Source organism: Pagrus pagrus, assembly GCF_965226575.1.
Source record: "Pagrus pagrus genome assembly, chromosome: 8".
In the NCBI taxonomy this organism is placed as follows: domain Eukaryota; kingdom Metazoa; phylum Chordata; class Actinopteri; order Spariformes; family Sparidae; genus Pagrus; species Pagrus pagrus.
In genome coordinates, this window is record NC_140192.1 from 20,537,050 (window position 1) to 20,556,318 (window position 19,269).

The 19,269-nt window shown below is 45.9% G+C and overlaps 1 protein-coding gene across 4 annotated transcripts in view; it reads left to right on the plus strand.

Moving 5' to 3' along the window:
* Nucleotides 1-948: 948 nt before the first annotated feature.
* The window catches only part of tet3 (tet methylcytosine dioxygenase 3), a 32,973-nt gene continuing 14,652 nt past the window's right edge, over nucleotides 949-19,269 (plus strand). The window contains exons 1-3 of one of the 4 annotated variants that reach the window (XM_084359638.1): nucleotides 949-974; nucleotides 1,654-1,713; nucleotides 14,527-17,440. In XM_084359638.1, coding sequence (XP_084215764.1) covers nucleotides 14,575-17,440 — 2,866 coding nt within the window. In that variant the 5' untranslated portion in view covers nucleotides 949-974; nucleotides 1,654-1,713; nucleotides 14,527-14,574. The other 3 variants (XM_084359640.1, XM_084359637.1, XM_084359639.1) reach the window with 3 other exon arrangements.

Sequence of the window (19,269 nt, forward strand, 5' to 3'; positions counted from 1 at the left end):
GCAGCCCTGACACAGATGGTGCTTAGCGATACCACATACCAGAGGCATTGTTTAGGGAAGGCGAGTTCGAGGAGATAATTGACAGGCATAGAGGGGACCCATCCCCCCCACCCCACGACACACATACACCTCCCTACCACCTTCACTCTGTCTCTTTATGTCAGCCTCTCTTTTATGGTGCTGCACACACACACACACACACACACACACACACACACAGACCCCTTCCCTTTTTATTTTAACCTCCTCTTTTTACTAGCTCCAATTTCTCTCTCTCTCTCTTTCTCTCTCGCCTCCCTCACTCGCTCTCCTTCAGTTTCACCCTAGCAGCAGAGCCCAGCCCGGCCTCTGATTGGTGGACGGACTGCCTTTGTGTGCTATCTCTAGCGTGACGTCTCTCCGGCGAGCGCTGTGTGTTTGTGTGCGTGTGTACATTTGTTCATGAGTGTATATGTTTGAAGAGAGAGAGAGAAAGGGGGAGGGGGCGTTTGAGGGGGCTTTCACATCATGCACGCAGAAGTAGAAGAGAAAAAAAAAAAACCTGAGCGAGGGTGAGGAAGGAGTGATAGCGATCACAGAGTGTGTGCGTGTGTGTGTATGAGCGTGTGTGTGCGGTAGACCTATTGGCATACTTGCACGAGAGAGAGAGAGAGAGAGAGAGAGAGAGGGAGGGGGGTTGAGCAAGAGAGCAAGCGACAGAGAGAGAGAGAGAGAGAGAGAGAGCGTGCGTACGAGGGCTCATGTAAAACCAGATTAAAAACACAAGATGGCTTCCTGAATGGGCTGCTGGAACACAGACGAGAGAGAGAGAGAGACCGAGAAAGAAGAGTGGAGAGGTAGAGAGAGAGAAAGAGAGAGCGAGAGAGAGAGAAGAAAGGGATAGAGGTGAGGACGAGAGGGAGCCCGATCCTTCTGATGGGGATACGGCCAGCGGACGGAGGAGTACAAACCAAGGCAGCTCAGAGGCTTGGAGGGTAAATATTCATCACTCCAGACTATTTTAGGATTGATAGGTGGGTGTGAGGGGGGGTGGAGGGGGGAGGTGAGGTTGGCGGGACTGGGGAACAGCTCGAGACAAAACACATCATTTAACATTGAGACAGCCAGGGCCATATAGACAAGGGGGACATGCTGTGCCAAATTAGAAGATACTATTGTTTTTAATAATCAGCTCAGCTTCAGTTTCCATCTATTCCTTCTTACTCTTAGCTACGCTCTCCACTGACACTTGTGCACATTTTGCCAATTTAAAAAAAAAAAAAAAGGTTATGCAGACTTGTCTCATGCATATATTAAGAAGGCTGCGCCAGGTTGGGATACAGACATTACATAATTCTATAATTGAAATTGAATCTGGCTTTGCTGTCTCTCATTCTCTGTCCCAGCAGTAGAGGGAAGTGCCGGCTCACTGTTTGAGCACAAATCAAAGAGATTTGTGTGCACGGCTGCTTTTTGATGATGGCCGAGGATGACAGGAATGATTAGGAGATTGTGTGTGAAAAGGCACGCATGTTGTAGCTGGTAGTCCTACTGTCCTTAATGACAAGTGTGTTTGAGCAGGCCCTTGTCGCATTATTCTATTGATTGTTATTCTCTCCCCCTCCCATCTCTCTCTGTCTCCTTCTTGCTCCCCCTGTCTTGTTCTGTTGAAAGGTGGAATATTTTGAAGACAACAGTCGAGGCTGCTTGGGAGACCCTGAACTGGCAGCTGAGGTAAGAGAGGGCATCGGGTTTGTGTTTGTGTGCCGCTTGTGTTTGTGTGTCGTCTCTCATCTGTGTGTAATCTCCGTCCATGTTGCTTTGATTCTCAGCTGTTGGTTCATCAGTGCTGTGAGGCTCCAATGAGGTGTAATAGTTAGTCAACACAGCGTCCAGTTCCTCTACTCATTCTATGTGTCTGTTCACACGTGCATTTCTATACCCTGTTCACTTTTTTTATGTACATTTATGTGTCGGTACTCGTGTGATTGGGTTTAACCATCTAGACTTATTATGCAGAAAAAGATTTGACTGTCACCGCTGTTTTGCTGGGATGTCATTTGACTATATGCCGCTGTCTTCGGCGAACACACACACAGCTCATTAAATTAGATATCTTTGCGGACTAAAGGTGCATTAGACGCCTTCATGGGTCTGTCCTCCCATCCAAATCACCCTGCTTGGAGTCTGGCTGTATTAAATCAGCTACTTTGGCTTTATCTCCAAGCCGCGGTGAACTGAGCGCCTCAGTGATGAAGTGGCGGCGTCCTCAGTTTAAAGCGTCCCACGCTGCCCGCTGATTGGTGCCAGAGCCAGGCATGTGTAGATACAAGAGACCAGGGAGAGGAGGAGGGAAGGAGGAGGAACCCTACGCGCTGGCTCAGGAGCCAGGGGGGCCGTCCTTCTTCCCCTTGGTTCTGGAGTCAAATGAGGTAAAGGGAGTAAAAGTTAGTGGGTCACGCATGCGTACGTGTTTGATTGTCGGGCGTAGTAACCTGCGGCCGCTCAGAGCTGCTCATACAGCTTTGCCGAGTCGGAGCACGCTTGTGTGTTTATGTGGAAAGGAAGTTTGAGTGGCGACGCTTCATAGAGAAAGGATTTATTGAGCACCAAACAAGCTGTTGTCTCAGGTTTAAGGATCCTGTAATGTAGAAGAAAGAAGGCTTTGATTTGACTTGCCGTCAGAAGTGAAACATTTCGGTGTTGTAAACCTAGGTATGACTCGAGGACATGTTTCCAGCAGATACATTCAGCTGCGTCACCAGGGTAATGTGAAATATAGGTTAGTCAATCAGTTTCAAATGTCATGAATGGGTTTAACTGTAAATTACTACTTACATACTTTAGCTTACCTCTAAGCCTAATCTAATCCCCGACTATGTGTCTCTTATTCTATAAAGTATATACAACCATCTGGTTTGCAGGAAAAAAACGCTGGACTGTCCGTTCTTGAGAAGCGCTGCAGACTGTATTTAACAAGTTTGTGTCATCTGCCTTTGTGGCTTTGCTGAGCTCATGTCTGTAAAGTGTTGTGGTTACTGTGTGTGTCCTTTGGTGGAGAGTTTAACTTGTGAAGATCGGTATCCTTGTCAAACTTGTCCGTGGTAATACAAAGACAAACATCCAACAAGCTAAGGCCACTAGTATTTTCAGGGCCAACACAACAGCTCCAAGAACAGAAAAACATCGTGTGACAGTAGACAATAGTTCAAAGACATTTCAATGGTTATTCCAGTTTTACAACATAGTGCTTGTTTGGTAGTTTTCTTTGCTGTTCAGGAAGCAGAACTGAATCAAGAGTTTACCACAACAGCTCAGACTGACAGACTGTGCTCGCGTGATTTCTTTTCCACGCCCATACACAGGATTTCCTCTTTATAAAACTGGTGAACACTGGTGGGAAAAAGAGTCAAAAGCAGAGTCGAGACTCTCAAACCACCGAGTGCGCGACAGCAGATGGAGCGTGTGTTAATCACATGTTTAGCCTCATGTGGAATCCCCGGCTTCGCTCGCAAAGGGTTAACACTGACCTAGTTTCCGTGGCAACACTGAATGTCTGATGACATCATTGCTTTAATTTTAGCTCAGGTCCGGCATCCAAGGTTGGTCACATGACTAACTAGCCGGCACCACATGTGTATATGTGTGTATTTGTGTAGTAAGTGGTTTGGTATATACTACACACTACAGGAAGTGGAGGGTTTGACATCACCTCTTCCATTCAGCGTTGGCTTTCGATGTTTTTACTGCTCTGCAAGATTTCCACTCAGTCAGTAAAGAACTGCAGCTCTCTTACCCACGTGACTTGACATGTAACTGGTGATCCAATGGTTGATTAAAATGTGATTAAACTGTGACATGCAGCCAACAATGATACCAGTAGTACACCTACCAGGAGTTTTGGTTCTCAAGATGATCATTCTTTTGATCTTGAAGTGTTGTTGGCTTGTCTTGTGATGATGAATGAATGAATGACACATCTTATTCTCCTGTAATAGTCCCTTTTTAAAGGTACTGTTTTATAACAAAAGTATTTTGAGATCTCTTATCTTCTGTACAAGAAGATTTGTATGTATTTGAAGTTTTATTGTCATTACTGTTTTTGTTGGTCTCGGATGCATCTTGGTGCTGTCATGGTGTTTTTAAACTTCATTCAAAGCATTTTCAATCTAGTTTAAACACTCATACAACACAACAATGTACATCATTTGAATGGCCCTGCCGCGAATGCACGTATACATACAGTAAGTATCACTACCCTATTGACCCCCTTTTTTAATGTGCTCCAATATTGGGCCCCAAATTTTGTCAAATACCTGGGTCTTGTTCCTATGAAAGACTGCGTGAACAATCTTGACTACAACACTGGCAAAAATAATAACAAAGATTGTTGGTGACAGTGCTGTATCTGTACAGAACTTTCCTTCAGCCTGACAGAACAGATTATATGATTTACACTCACGGATGATCAAACATTTTTGGCAGTTAAAAAGGTGACTAACTGAATTTGTCCATTTAACGTGGACTACAGCTCTGCATGCAAACCCAGGAAGAGTCGGCTGCTACCAGCTGCTGAACAACTCATGTATCTACAGTGTATCACTTCTTCCTTTGATGGTTGTACTAGAGAGATTTCCTAATTCCAATACGCCTGAGGGACTTAAAAACATTGCATCTTATAAAACCTCTAGAATTTCATGTGACATTTTATATTTATAAAGTCACCATCAATTCCCTTACCTGCATGCAATCATTAATGTATAGGGACTTGATAAGCTCTGCACTGTCATGTTTCATCTCTAATTAATGACAATAAGCAGATGCTCATCTGGACTGTGCGTCCTGCTATGCTGCTGATAGTCCTGCATGTCCCAGTGAACATGGCTGGACTCAGCCCGCACTGAGTCCGGGGCTGGATCGATAACCTGCACGGCACGAGGATCTGTGGTTGCTGGCTCGTTGGCATCGTTGGTGGTATATCTGTGTTTGATGTCGGAGGGAGGTTGTCAGCCGCCTGGTGCCGCAGTTAATAAAAAATGAATGGAGAGAGAAGGGGGAGGAGCCCTCAGCTGTTGCTCGAGCTCTTTAACTCTCACCTCTCTGGTGGCTGCTCTGCTGCTCCCACTGGGCAACGCAGCTTATACAATCCTGAATCCCACTGCTGCCTGACGCTGCCAGGTTTTATGTAACACAGCGCCACAGCTGTTAGAGTTTTCATCACACACTATTGAAACACACACGAAAATATTGATTTCTGGAAGAACAGAAGTATATTCTTGGGACTTAAGTGGAGGCTGATTTCTCCAGAAAAGGTGGAGCATGGACTGTTTTCAGTGTAGGAGAAGGCATATAACTGATGGTAGCTCAGAAATGCATCTTTTGTACTCAGTCATCAAAAAGTCACATTAAAAGGACAAACCATCATCCAGCCACCATCTCCTAGGAACCTGCCTTTCATTTGAATGAGTACATTTTTGAAACCGATTATAAATCTGGATGATTTAGTGGCTACATGGCTTCATAGTGCATGGTCGAGTACTGGCCCTTTAAGCCCGGCTACGCCTGACTTGAACATATGGGAAGCTAATCTTAGCCCAAGTCCTGAGAGAGACAAGGCTGGCAACCAGCCACTGTGCAGAGCTGCTTTCTGTTTTTCTCTCTCAAGTCAAGCAGTTTCTGATTTAACCCCTTAATATTGTCTCCAAATACTCATCACATGATCATTCAGGCTGTGATGTGCTTCACCTGGGAAAAAATGTCTGCTATTCTGTTAATGATTACATCATTGTCCATGGTTCTGACTGCTCAGCTCTTTCTCATAACTTGGCACACATTAGCTTGGCAGGTAGTAGTACACAGTGTTCTTTTATTGGTTTTGAACCATTTTTAACTCACTTGTTTTCCATCCATTTTCCCTCCTGTTGGTTGTCCACTCTCTTTGTCACGGACACAACATTTTCTAACACATATAATATATTGGCTACATTCCTCTCCTTCTTTTCATGTCCCAAACCTCAAGCACAAAGGGCTGCCTCTTAAAAACAGCGCCCTCCTCCTCTTCCTCCTCATTATTTTTTAGCAGCTCCACCCTGCCCAACAGCCCCCCACCCATCACCACCTTTCCATTTTTTGCTCTCCTCTCCTCCCCTTCAAACCACTCCTCCCTTTCTCTTTGTGAGGAGTGGTGGTGGTGGTGGTGGTGAGGGGGGCAGTAGGCCTTCCCCAGCTGGGCTGTTCGTGCCGACTTGCACGTGCCGAAAGTCAGGAGGTATGACTCAGACTGGATACCCTACACTCAGTACTATGATCTACACCCAAACACACCCTGAGCCTACCACCATCCTGCCTGGGAGCTTGTCGGGGGTGGGGGCAGATGGCAGTGAAGGCAAAGACAAAGAGAGAAAAGCAGCCAAACAGACAGATGCAAGGATGAAATAGCAAGGTGATGCCTTAAATAAGAACAATATGTTGACAGTCTGTTACTCATTTTAGAGAGACAGATGGAACAGTAAACTTCATAAAGATAAACTGTCCCTACAGAGGATGTGTAGCCTTTTTTCATATCTTAATCAAAACAATGGGAGCTTTGTGTAAGATATTAGTCTTATTTGTTTAACCAGGCTGAAAGACTTTGTGTTGCTTCTACTCTGTTAAATATGCGCCCAGTGCAGCGCTGTAGCCTCTTGTCCTGCCCACCAATGAACCCAGTGACCCTCAGAGAACAATCCAATACTGTATGCATACTCGCATGTATGTGTGCGGCGGAAAAAAATCATTAGAGTGTGCCTCTGCATTTGTTGCCAGTGCGTGCCTTTGCAGGAGCCTTTAGTATCTTTGCCTCTGTGTGCATGTGATGAGAAACAGGCGTGCATGTTGAAGGGAGGGTGAAAGAAAGAAAGAAAGAAAGAAAGAAAGAAAGAAAGACAGAGCAAAAAGAGAGGGAGAGGGGGAAGGAGAGAGAGAGTCACAGAGTGTGTCAGATCAGATGACCTTGATGCCATTAGACTGCAGGGCAATATGGGCTGGGGGTGGGGGTGTATGGAGGTAAATGGGAGCAGTGCTGGTGGAGGGAGGTGGAGTCAGCTGACAGGAAGAGATGGGAGGAGGGGAAAGGACCCTCTTGTCATTGCTGTGATGCTGATATAAGTTATTTAATGGCCTTTGTACTCTAAATGACAAAAGAAACCCTTCCACTCATGAGAGGTGATGAAGGTGCAGAAATAGTGATATCACATCAGTTCCATACAGAACAAGTTGTTCTTTATTGACTCTCTCACACACAGACCTCCCACTGCTGATAGCCGATGTGCTGGTAAAAATGTTAAAAGCTTGTTTCAGTGTGTGAGGGTTTTATGTCAGGACTTTGTTGAGAAGAAAAGATGAAAATGACTCAGGCTTAGTCATGCAAACCAACCCAACACACACTGCTGAGGATGGACTTTTGTTGTCAGTCATCCCTCCTACTACCGAGACCTTTCCTCTGTGCTGCTGAGAAACAGTGAGCAAGAGACGGAGAAGTGAGAGAGATGGAGAGAGAGAAACGAGGGCGTGAAACAACTCATTTGAACGGTAATTTGACTAGATTGTGAGTTATCGATGTGAGAATCGGAGTCTCTTTGTACCGTCCTCTCCCTCTCAATGCCGGGTTACAGCAGGTTTACCGTAAGTGTGCAGCATACTGGTTCATGTTTTCCATTTCATTTCCACTAAAAAGTTTACGACATTGGATTGTTGTTTTTCCAGCGTCTTGAGGTCTTAGAGTCATGTGAAGTGAACACAGTTGAACTAGAAGTTAACTGTGGCACAGTTACAGACTGTGTGCCTTCCAGTTATAATGTAATTGGTCACGTTGTTGTGTTATCTAGTTGAAAAGTAACCCATTGTGCTCAGGAGGTGATTTAAGGACAGCTCTCGTGGGCGAACCTGAATGACAGCATGGTGGTGCATGACTTTAATCACACTGAAACATCTTTAAGCCCAGAAAATACTTTTTACATCTACATTTCTGTCGTTGTTCCTTATCTACATTATCTAGTAAGCCTTTATTCTCTCTTTGTCAAAGATAGCCAAACATGACTGAGTGAAACAGCAGAAACGTTGAGCAATGTTTTACCTGAAATGACACTGCTGGTTTTGAGTCATCATGAGCACATGTGTTTGTGTCGAGAGTAGAGAAGTTAATGTGATTGACCTTTTTCTACCTGCATACAGTAAATTATGATGTATATGCTTTATTTACAATGTTGTTTTTAGCATGTGTTGGAAACAGCTGAATTAGCCATTGTTGAGGTTCCTTCCTCTTTGTTGATGTTTAGGTCAAGTCTTTGTTTTACTCAGCTGTGTATGTAGACAGGGATGATCTCACTCAGAGCTCATGTTTTTACGATGCGTGTGAGTAAATGTTTTCTGTTGAAAGTACGGTACTCTCCTCTGGGTCACATGCTCAGCTTACTGGTGTTGATTTAAAAATGGTGACAGTGTTTAAACTGTGTGATGTCATTCAGTTATAGCACTGTTTATATTAGATCTAGCTGTGATGACTGCTGGTCTGTCAAGGTCTTTTCCAGCCTAACGATCGTTAGCTTTGTAAAATTATTTATTTTGGCATGTGTTGTGTTACCGGTATTGCTTTGACAAATAAAGTAAGTAAGGGAAAAAACATTGATAAGAGCACAGCGTTACAAGATCGAAAAGGTCTGTTGTGTTGAGCATTTCTTTGAAATGAGGAACTGTGCGCGGAGAGCATGTGATTCAGGGGTTAAGTCGAGTCTCGAGCTAGAGATGCTGTGTCATAGCAGCCGGGGGAGTGAGCGAGCACAAGTGAGTCGGGTGAATGAAAGAGCATGTTTTCGAGTGTCCGTTGGTGTGTGGTGTTGGTGATAGTGGAGAGTGGGCACATGTGTCATCCACCCAGTGGTGGAGGCAAGCGTCCTGGTGGGAACCACTGAATATGATGATGATGATGATGTTGATGACGACGCAGCTACGTCATCGCCACATGTTTCCTACCTCTCTTGCTCACTGCTCTCCCTCTCTCTCATTGGTACCGCCTGGTCACGTGACCTAATGCTCTACTTCTCCTCTCCTTCGCTCAGACAGCTTAGGCTGCGCTGTGTTTCTCTTTGGGATTGACGCTCATCTGTGTGTGTATATACGAATATGTGTGGCAACAGAGAGACAGTGTACAATATACAGGGCCGGGAGAGAGAGCGGGTGTTGGAACGGTAATGCAATAAGCTATGCTAGGAGGAGGAAAGGCTCAGGAAGCAAAACAGAGAGACAAATCGAGAGAGGGAGGTAGAGGCAGTTAGAGAAAGCCAGAGAAAATGAGAGATCAAGAGAGACCAAGAGACACAGGGAAAGTAAGAGAAGCGGGAAAGGCTACTGAAGTTGATCCAGCCATAGCGCAGTGTAGCCGGAACACGCTCAGTAATATAAGAGAAAAATACTACGCAGGAGCTGACAACGATCTGCAAGGGAGAGACGGCCATGTTTTTCCCCCTCCTCCTGGTTAAATCTGCTCCAAAACTCCAGAAAATGTTGGAGAGAAGAGAAGAGACGCCACAAGGCCGGTCAGCCAGCAAGTGGGCGAGAGGAAACATCCAGCAATCACGAAGACGTTGATGATGATACCGGCAATGACGCCAGTGCAGAACAATGGTGAGAGGGAATAACAAGAGGACGTTATCGTGCCCTGGCAGACGGGAGAGGACAGAAGTCTTGTGTCCTCAGCAAACTGTAATGGGTTGATTACTTGCGGTTGCTGTCTTCATTTGGCAACAACCTGCCGGTCCTCTTTCTGTTTGTGCCCTCTTCTTCCTCTTCATCATCTTCCCTCCCGTTACAGAATCAGTCACATGAATAACCGAGAGCGACTCTCTTTATTTTAACTGTTTTCTCCACAGACTTTCCTCTTGTAGTCTCTTGTCTTGTCTCATCATCCTGCTGCTCTTGTTTTCTGATGTCGAAGTGTCATCCGCTGTTCCCTCTCCATTGCCCAGCGTAGTTATCTCGCTCTCATACCTCTGCTAAATTCATGTCGCCATCATTCTTCCATTTTCTTCCCCCTCGTAGAAGAGTGAGTTGACATTATGTAGCGATGATGATGACCCATAGTCTCAGGATGTGAGAAACCTCATCTGTCTCCTTTGGATCTTGGAGGAAGGGCCAGCAAGATCACCAACAAGCCAGCTCCCTCTTCATCTACCAACCTTTCTGTTTCCTATCCATGCAGCCTTGCTAGAGGACCTTTTATCAGCCACAGGTTTAAGGTGGAACCTTGCTGCGTCAAGCGAGGAATGGGCCATCGATGTGACTGTAGATAAGGAAGAAAATGGAGATCGAAGAACCATTGTCGGTGTCTTCTCCGTTGGCCCAGGGCTGAGTCGAATCTTGATGCTTAAACATGGATCAAAATCTCTGTAAGAAAAAAACAGATGCCATTTGCAGGAGGCATTAACAAGCAACATAGCGTTGCTTTCCTCTGCTCCTTTTTCTTTTTCCTGTTGGTGCCGTTGTGAGTCGAGATTGTGTATTCGCTTAGCAGCCGCTGGTTCGCCTCTGCGCTCCAAAGCTCTGTCAAAGCCGAAATGGCCAATACTGGGCTTTTGTGGATAAACAAAACACACAACATAGCCTTATATGTCACATCATCTAATGCAGTAGAATAAGTAGTGTTGAAGGGCGTGGATAGCGACAGGGAGAGGTTTTCTCATTGGTAAGAGCTCTGCTGCACTGTGCTGTTTCCTTGGCTGCCACTACTAGCGACTATCCCCCACAGCTCTCTCTGTTTCTGCTCACTGCACACTCCTCCATTCCATCGTACGTGCCCGCTCTGGCTCAGATAATGGCCTCTCGCGCAGCACACACTGAAGAGAGAGAGGAGAGGAGATGGAGGGAGAGGCTGCGCGAGAGGGAGGGGAATGGAGGGAGGGAGGGAGAGAGAGAGAGAGAGAGAAGGGGGAAGGTGGGGGCTGCGAAGAGAGGCCGACTGCATGTGTAGCTGAGAGAAAGAAAGAGGATATTGAAAAAGGGAAGGGAGGAGCAGACAGAGATAATGAGAAAGGAAAAAGGAGAGAACAGAAAGCGTCGGCCATAAGAAGAGGCAAGAGAATGAGAAACGTGTGTGCTGGGGGGAGGTGTGTTGTGAGTGTGTGGCTGGCTGTGCGTACGTGTGTGAGCGCATGCATGTGTATTTCACCGCTCGCTCTGTCTGTGCACCGCACGGACTGGAAGGAATAAAGAGGACTACAATCCAACAAGGCCGGTTTGCTTGGAGGGCTGCTGTGCCGGCAAACAAGTCTCATGCTCCTCTCTGTCTCCTCTTCGGCTTTCTGCTCTCTGACTGGCAGCTCCGTCTGGACGACTAGGACCACGTAAGTATGCGTCGCTGGTCCTCGGGCTCTTAGCCGGCTTCATATTGTCAGGCTCTCTGCTTCATGTTCCTGCTCGGCACGGCAGCAAAGGAAGGGGTGGGGGCAGAAGGAGGAGGACAAGAGGGAGGATGGGGAGGGTGTTGTGTATCTGGGATTTAGGTTCAGCTGTCTACTCACAGGCTCAACTTAACCCCCTCACCACTGCCACTAGTGTCTTTAAATGCTTTGTCTCCTCCCTCTAGTTTTTCGTTTCTGCAGTGTCATTGATAAATAGCTCTCACTTTGCTGTTTTCTTTAAAGGGCTCCTAGACTCAAGTGACTGGTTACCAGGTTCTGAAACATCTGAGCCAGTTCAGTGTGTTGATGGTTTTTGATCCACTTTTTCGTTGTCAAGCTTGTACAAATGTGCGTTTGTTTGTGTGTGAAATAAACTGACACAGGTAGAGAGAAGACAGAGATAGACTCCTGGCAAGAGAGTAGGCTCTGTCACAGTGTAAATATTTGTCAACGCACGTGGTCTGCACAGTCTAAGGCATCCAGATAGGTGCAGGTGTCAGCCCAGCATTTCCATCCTAGACCAGCATACAGACTTCCGAAAAGTGTCAATCAAGGCTAAAAAAGCGCAAAACGTGAGGATTCAGAAACTTTAATTGTGTATGCAGTGCGGCGCTTGTTACCTGCACCAGCAAAGCTGAGTCAAGTTTTGAGTTTACAACTTGAGGTGCTTTAAACCCATGTGACATGTTTTTTTTGTTTTTTTTGTGGCAGTGCTTTTAACTGTGAGAAAAAGAGGAAAAGAGAGTGTCAGTGTGACTGATAGTATTTGATTGTGGGATGTTGTGCAGCATTGCAGTCACTCTGTTTCAACACACTGCAGTTCTCATAACTGCCGCGCACAGCTACCCCCCCTCTTCCTCTTTCCCGTCTGATGCCACTGATAGTGCAGACATGGGGCCTCTCACGTATTGCATGCCGGCTGTTCACTGCCCTCCCCCCTCCCCCCAACCCCACACCACCACTCACCAATACCACCGCCACCCCCTGGGACCCCCAACAGACACCCGGCGCAGAAGGTGGAATTCAAAAGACCCGAGCATACTGCCTGTCCAGTAATTAGCCACTTCAAAGGCTCATTTTAATAATATTCAAATGATGGGGAAGCTGTTGGTCGCAGGCTCACACTTACTGTCATACACTGATGGATCTAGAAACACAAGCCATTTCCTCTCTCATTTCAATGCTCTGAATCAGGAACTAGTTCACATTTATGTTGGGGTGTGAGACCATCAGCCAGGTAGAGGTTAGTTTGTGTGTCTGTGTGAATAATTTCTCTGTCTTAGTTCAGTTTTTGTTGTGTCTTCAGAAATTTGGTGCATGGAAGTTTCCTTTACAGTCAAGGCTACTTTAGTATGGAGCAACCAGTAGGTGCTTGTTTAGGGTATCTTGTCTGTTTATAGTACACACAGGCTGAAGACTTTGACACTAAAAAGGTTATTAATGCAGTGTGTTGGCATCTGTCTACAGTTCTAGCACAAAAACATTATTTATGAAAAAGGGTCTGCCATTGTTTTTGTCTCATAAGAGCTATTAGATATGTTGTAATACATTGTTCAGCCACAAAGTGAACTCTGTCAATGATTTCTGAGCCTGTCCTTAGATTATCTTTGTTTGCTGTTCCTCTCTAGACTCATTTGATCAACATCTATCCTGAGCTGAGTGCTGTTTGCAAGTGAATTGGGGCACCATAGTGAGCTTTAACATTTCAAGATACTTATTTCTTAATTCTCCACGCACATTTTACACTCTTGAGTTCAAATTCACCCCCTGGTGCTTCAAACTGACTAAAATAAACAGTGCTTTGAAAAATGTCCAGATGATGTGTTTGCAGTTTTGAGTGTGACTACTAATGTGGTAACTGTCCCAATTTCGACTTAGAGAGGAAGTGAGATATGTGGCTACACTGATCAGCTCCCGATTATTGTTACCAAAGGTCTGAGAAGATCTTTAAATCAACTGATATGACAACAGACATTTTGTTTGCGAGCTGTTTCTCAAATACTTCAACATTTTGTGTTTTTCTTCTTGTGCTGTACACTGAGGTGTAATCACCACAAGGTATACCGCACTTCAAACAATGAGGATCCATGACAACAGTCCATCTAAAATATAGATGCAGCTACTTTTTCAGCCAATGGTAGATTCTGTTTTAGAGAAGGTGGTTTGGGGTTTGTGTTCAGTTAGCTTTGTATTGAATATCCTGTCTATAACATTATTTAAGTTTGCCATTTAGGGGCTTGTTTTGGATGGGCATTTCTTAGGTTTGTGATCATTTCTCCAGTGAATGAGAAATGTAATTAATATCTAGTTTTGCTGATAAAAGTAATTCTCTCTGTAAGCATGTACATTATAAGCTTGCACATGTTGTAACCAGAGTATCTCTGTTTCTGCTTAAATTTATTTATACATCTTGATTTGTTTCACTTGCTATTTGTGTTCTTAAAATCATTAGCATTTTCAAACCGACTAAAATGTTAGTTTTACTCAGTTGATGCATTTTCTACACTAAAGAAATGGTGTAGTTTTTAATAAATTATAAAAACAAATACTTCTTGAAAGTGAATGTTTTTGATCTCACAGTAATGTTGTGGACTGTGTTTTGTTTTCTCAACCCCTCAGTGTGCACACCTCTGGCCTCAGATAAGGTCTCCAAAAGCATGGATGATATGTTTTAACTCCAACTGTCTGCTTTGCATAAACAACAGTGAGACTATGTCACATGACTTGTGACTTGCCTGTTGTGAAATCACTCCACTGAAGCAATAGTTAATTCAGTTTTCCTTAGCCCTACTGACCTGACCCTGCAGCACTGTGCGTTCTATATGTGTGAGAGGTGGGAGGGAAAACCTGGATAAGAGCTTGGAAGAAAGGAATGGAGCTGGATATTATTTTGATGTTTGTTATTTATCGTTCTGTCAAATTAATCCTGGAATGCAGTTAAAAATACCAATTTATTTTAGTCAATTGCAGTGATTATGAAACAAACAGGGGCAACACAGGGCGATCATTCAAAATCATACCGACTGTGAAGTATTAATTGTTGTTTTGAAAATCAGCCCTGGATTCATTGGATTCTTATGACATTATTAACCCTTACGATGTGTTTGTCTTTCAGACTGTTCGAGAAGTCACTTCAGTGCATGGCCCCAGAAGTGGAGGCCAGATGGAAATTGGGTCACATGACCGCCTCCAGGAAGGCGCACTGAGCCTGGAACTGGCCAATGGGGTAAATCGCTACCCTAATAATGATGAGACATCTATGGAAACAGAGCAGCAGAGGGCAGGAAGCGTGCCTCCAAGGCAGTGGGTGGCAGGGCATGGCAAGGTCAATGACACCCAACAACAGCAACCGTGTTGGAACAGCAGCCGTGGTGCAAAGCCTGGTGAACCTGTCCACCACGCAGACATGGAGGATGCCCACAATCTGGTGGCTTTTTCTGCTATTGCCGGCTCTTTGCCGCCTTCCTCATCCTCCTCTTGTCTAGTGCAGCCCAACACAGCCCAGCTGTATGAGAAGTTCACCCAGGAGATGGGCTCTGATGGTGCTCAGGCCAGACTCTCTGCAGGGGCTCCTGAGGGTAGCTGCCAACCTCCAGAAGACCTGAATACTCTACAGTCAGCACTGAGCCAAGCCAAACATGGACACAAGCCCCCTAACTGCAACTGTGATGGCCCTGACTGTCCAGACTACCTTGAGTGGCTGGAGAAGAAGATTAAGTTGGCAACAAGTGAGGATCAAGGTGCCTGCAAGATGGCTGATGCTCCCCGACACTTACAGCCTCACCTACAGCAAACACATTTGCAGCATCACCCTCAGCCCTTCTCCCAAGTGAATGGTGGCCACCGAGTGTCTACTTCATACCCCCAGCAGCAACATGGAACTCATTTAGACCAAGTGCCCTGCTCCAAACCCCCAATTCCCTGCTCTCCCCAGGTGCTCTCCATAGCCAAGGAAAAGAACGTCAGTCTTCAGACAGCCATCGCCATAGAAGCCCTCACCCAGCTATCTGGTACTGGTCCGCAAGCTGCTGGCACTCCAGGTCAAGGCCCTTACAACAGTAACCTCCATCACCAACAACATACACAAAACCTCCCATCTCAACCCCTAAATGGCACTAGCTTGATCGTGTCCTCTCCTGGCACAAACTCATCTTCTTCACGCTCTCAATCCGTCCCTCCAGGAATACACACCAGCCAGCAGGCCCTGGTATCCTTTGAGCACCACAGGCCCCAATCCCAGGGCCAGCCACCCCATGCTACCCCTCTTCCATCCTCTACCTCTCCCTTCCCAGGTCAGGGAAAACATCCAGGCTTCAGCCCTAATCCCCAGCAGTGGCAGCAGGGCTCAGGCAGAGGCTCTGAACAGAAGAACCCATGGATGTGTATGAAGTCTGAACCACAGTCTCACTACGCCGCTGCACCTCACAGTAGCTCAGACCCCATGTCAGAGCTCAAACAGCTGCTTGGTGACACCAGTGGCAAGTTCAGCAATGCTCCTTTCAAGCTTCCAGTCACACAGCAGTTCAGAATGAGCCAGAATGGAGGTATCCAAGCCCAGGACAACCCAGCATTGGCCAGGATAAAGCAAGAGCCAGACTCTGGTGAGCACTACCATCACACTGCCTCGATGGGACATTATGGCATGGCTAATTGTCAGCAGCAGGGTCAGCACTACCCTGGCTCTCCCCTGTCTCCTGGCCAAGCAGCCATCAGTCACTCCACTCAGGCAGCTCTGCAACAGCACCTTCACTACAAGAGGAACCTCTTCTCTAACCACTCCCCTGGCTTTGGAGCACCAGGCCCTCATGCACCTCTGGCTTGCCAAAACTTGAAAAAATGGTGGCCGCAGATGGAGGCAGAAGGTTTGTCACATCTTGCCATCAAACAGGAACCCAAGGAGCCCAAGAAGAAAAAAAGCAGCCAAGGATCTCCTGTCATAAAAGCTATGAGTGGGATGCTTTCAGTCCCTCCCCTGCCCAAACCCAAACAGATAATCATCAAGAAGACCAAGCAGAAAGCCTCCATGCCAACCTTCCTGCCTCAGACTCAGATCACCGTACAAAAACCACCAGTCCTCATGATGGACAGAGCCCCGGCCCTGACCAGCCTGCAACCAGGTTCTTTCCCCTCTCTGCCCCTCCACAGTAACTCCACTCAGGCTGCTGCTGCAGGCCTCCCTGCCCCAGCCCAATCTCAGGTATCCATTTCCAACCCCTCTTCCATTGTTTCTGCTTTGTCAGAAAACACTCCAGCCCTCATAGGTGCTCTGCCCCCACCTGTGGCCCTGGTAGACCATGCTAAGTCAGAGGGAGCAGGCAGCCTGGCCTCCAGTAACACCAGCACCACCACACCTCTGACCTCCACATCTTCATCCAGCACCTCACAATTACCAGGGCTCATCAACATAGACCCGAAATATGAAGAACTGATCCGCCAGTTTGAGGCTGAATTTGGGGACACAGAGGCACCTGCTACCCAGCCCATGGCGGAAAAAGCTACAGGCCCTCACCTGGGGAATCTGTCCCAGACCAGTCCTCAAGATCTTAGCCCCACATCATCATCCAAATCCCAGTCGGATCCCTCAATTGTCACCACTAAAGCCAGCTCCAAACCTCATCCAAACGATCAGGAGATGGAGGTCAATAAAGATGAGTCAGGGACCCAAAGTGAAGCAACCTTGAACCAGGCATCTACAGAAAGCCCAATGGAGGGGCAGGGTGAGGTTGCTCTTCATCAGGAGGCTATTCCTGACAAGCAGCAGCAGCCCGGTGTATCAGAGGATATGTTCAGCATGCCAGGCTCTCCATTGCCGAAACGCATGAAGATTGAAACCTCGGGTGATATAGCAATACTTTCCACCACGTGCTATTCTGAAGAGGACACGCCCACTAAGGACAGTCTACCTTCGTCTCCATCACTCAGAGGCTTCCTAGAGTCTCCTCTGCGCTACCTGGAAAGCCCTACCAAGACCTTGCTGGATACTCCTTCCAAGGATCTACAGGCAGAGTTCCCTATTTGCACCTGTGTGGGTAAGTCAGTGTGTTGGTGTGTGGGTAAGCCTGTTTATGTTTGTGTGAATGCAGGGGGATGAGGTTGCTGTCCATCAACAAACTGCATCAGAACTTTTCAAGTATTCAGTGTTCTTACAAATATTACAGACTCCACACATTACCTCTTCATCAAGTGTAGATAAATTTATCTAAGTCTGCAAGTACAGTAAATATGATTGATAAGATAGATACTAAAGGTGCCGTAAAGCAGCGAGGGAGCATGAATATTTTGCAGCGAAGACTCTATGGGGAAACATTTTCTAAATCTGAGAGGCTCATGTGTTGCTCTACATATTGAGCTAAACATGGATGAACCCATAAATGCTCTCACTGTTAGTGCTTTACTCTACCTCTCGAAATGCACCGGTCCACTATTAGGTCTTTCAGTCCTCCTCTGCTTCTGCTTCTCTGTCTGATGCTTGTCGAGTGTGTCTAAGAATGTGTGTGTTGCCAGGGTGTGTGGCTGCGACCATCCAGACTGCGACAGTGTGAGGCACTAAAGGCAGCGGGCAGGAACAATAGCAGTGGTGGCAGAAGGAGCCTTTTGTGTGGGTTTGGGTCTGGCAGGCAAGCAGAACAGAGCCTTTGTTAGACAGAAAGGGGTTCAGTCCTATAGTTTGGGTAGTACCCTGCTCAGGTTATTTGTTTACAACAAAGTAGGTGGTCTTACAGTAGAAATCTATAGATCATATTGTATACTACATATTTGAAATAGATAAGACAATAAATAACAGTTGGATAAAGTTAACTTTAGCTGGATTTACCCTTTGATACACACATTATTCTAGTGTAAAAGGTCAAGTCTTTATTATTCAAAAATAACCAGCCTGTCTGTCCAGGAAGTCATTAATTTAACAGTAAATCAAGATTTTACTGCTGCAGCAGCTGTGGGTAACAGATCATTAACTTGGTACATTAACTGAATAATGAAAGATTTTGTTCTCAGAAAAGCTGTCAAGAAATAACCACCATTTTCTTGAAGTTACTCAGAGCTCATTGTAGGGCTTTGAAGGGTTAAGACTAAGCAAATTGACCCTTGCTGTCCCTAAACATTGAGGAGGGTGCTCAGCAGGGGGAGAGCAGCTGCAGGGAGACACTTCCTAGCTGTGTGCTGTTACTATAGTAAAGACCAGCAGACAACAAGTCTTGATAGTAAAGCTTGGTTACACACTGTCCTGTCAACTCCCTGGAGCATAACACTCTGCTGGAATGATATTTGCCTCCAACACACACAGATACATTATACAGTCTTGATGTGCACAAACACACAACCAATTTCCATGCAAGAATTTAGTTTGTCCTCCTCCACTTCCTGTGATGAGCCACGCCCTGGTGCCTCCCTGCACCACCAAGGGAATGTGACCTCATATTACCTCTGAACCAGAGACACACACAGCACTGAGTGTATGTCCACATTTCAGATAATAAACTGATAGTGTAGAGCTTTTAAATTTAGATCTTTGAGCTAATGTTACGTTATGTTATACAGAGTGTGTGCTGCGGAAGATATGTAGTGTACATACAGTCTTTTATAAAACACATAGTGGTTACACAGCTAGGGATACAAATGTTGGATACATTCAACAACAGTGTAACATACAAAGATAAGCACTGAAGTCACAGGACGTGGTCTGAAACCACAGACAGTGTGTAGGACAATGGTCAAATGCACCCACACACACATACACACACTCATACACAACATAAACACAGATATACACAAAGCACACACAGACACACACAGACACACCCTTACTCCCTCTGAACACCAACACAAACTGAGTCATTCATCAGTGCCTCAAAAAGCT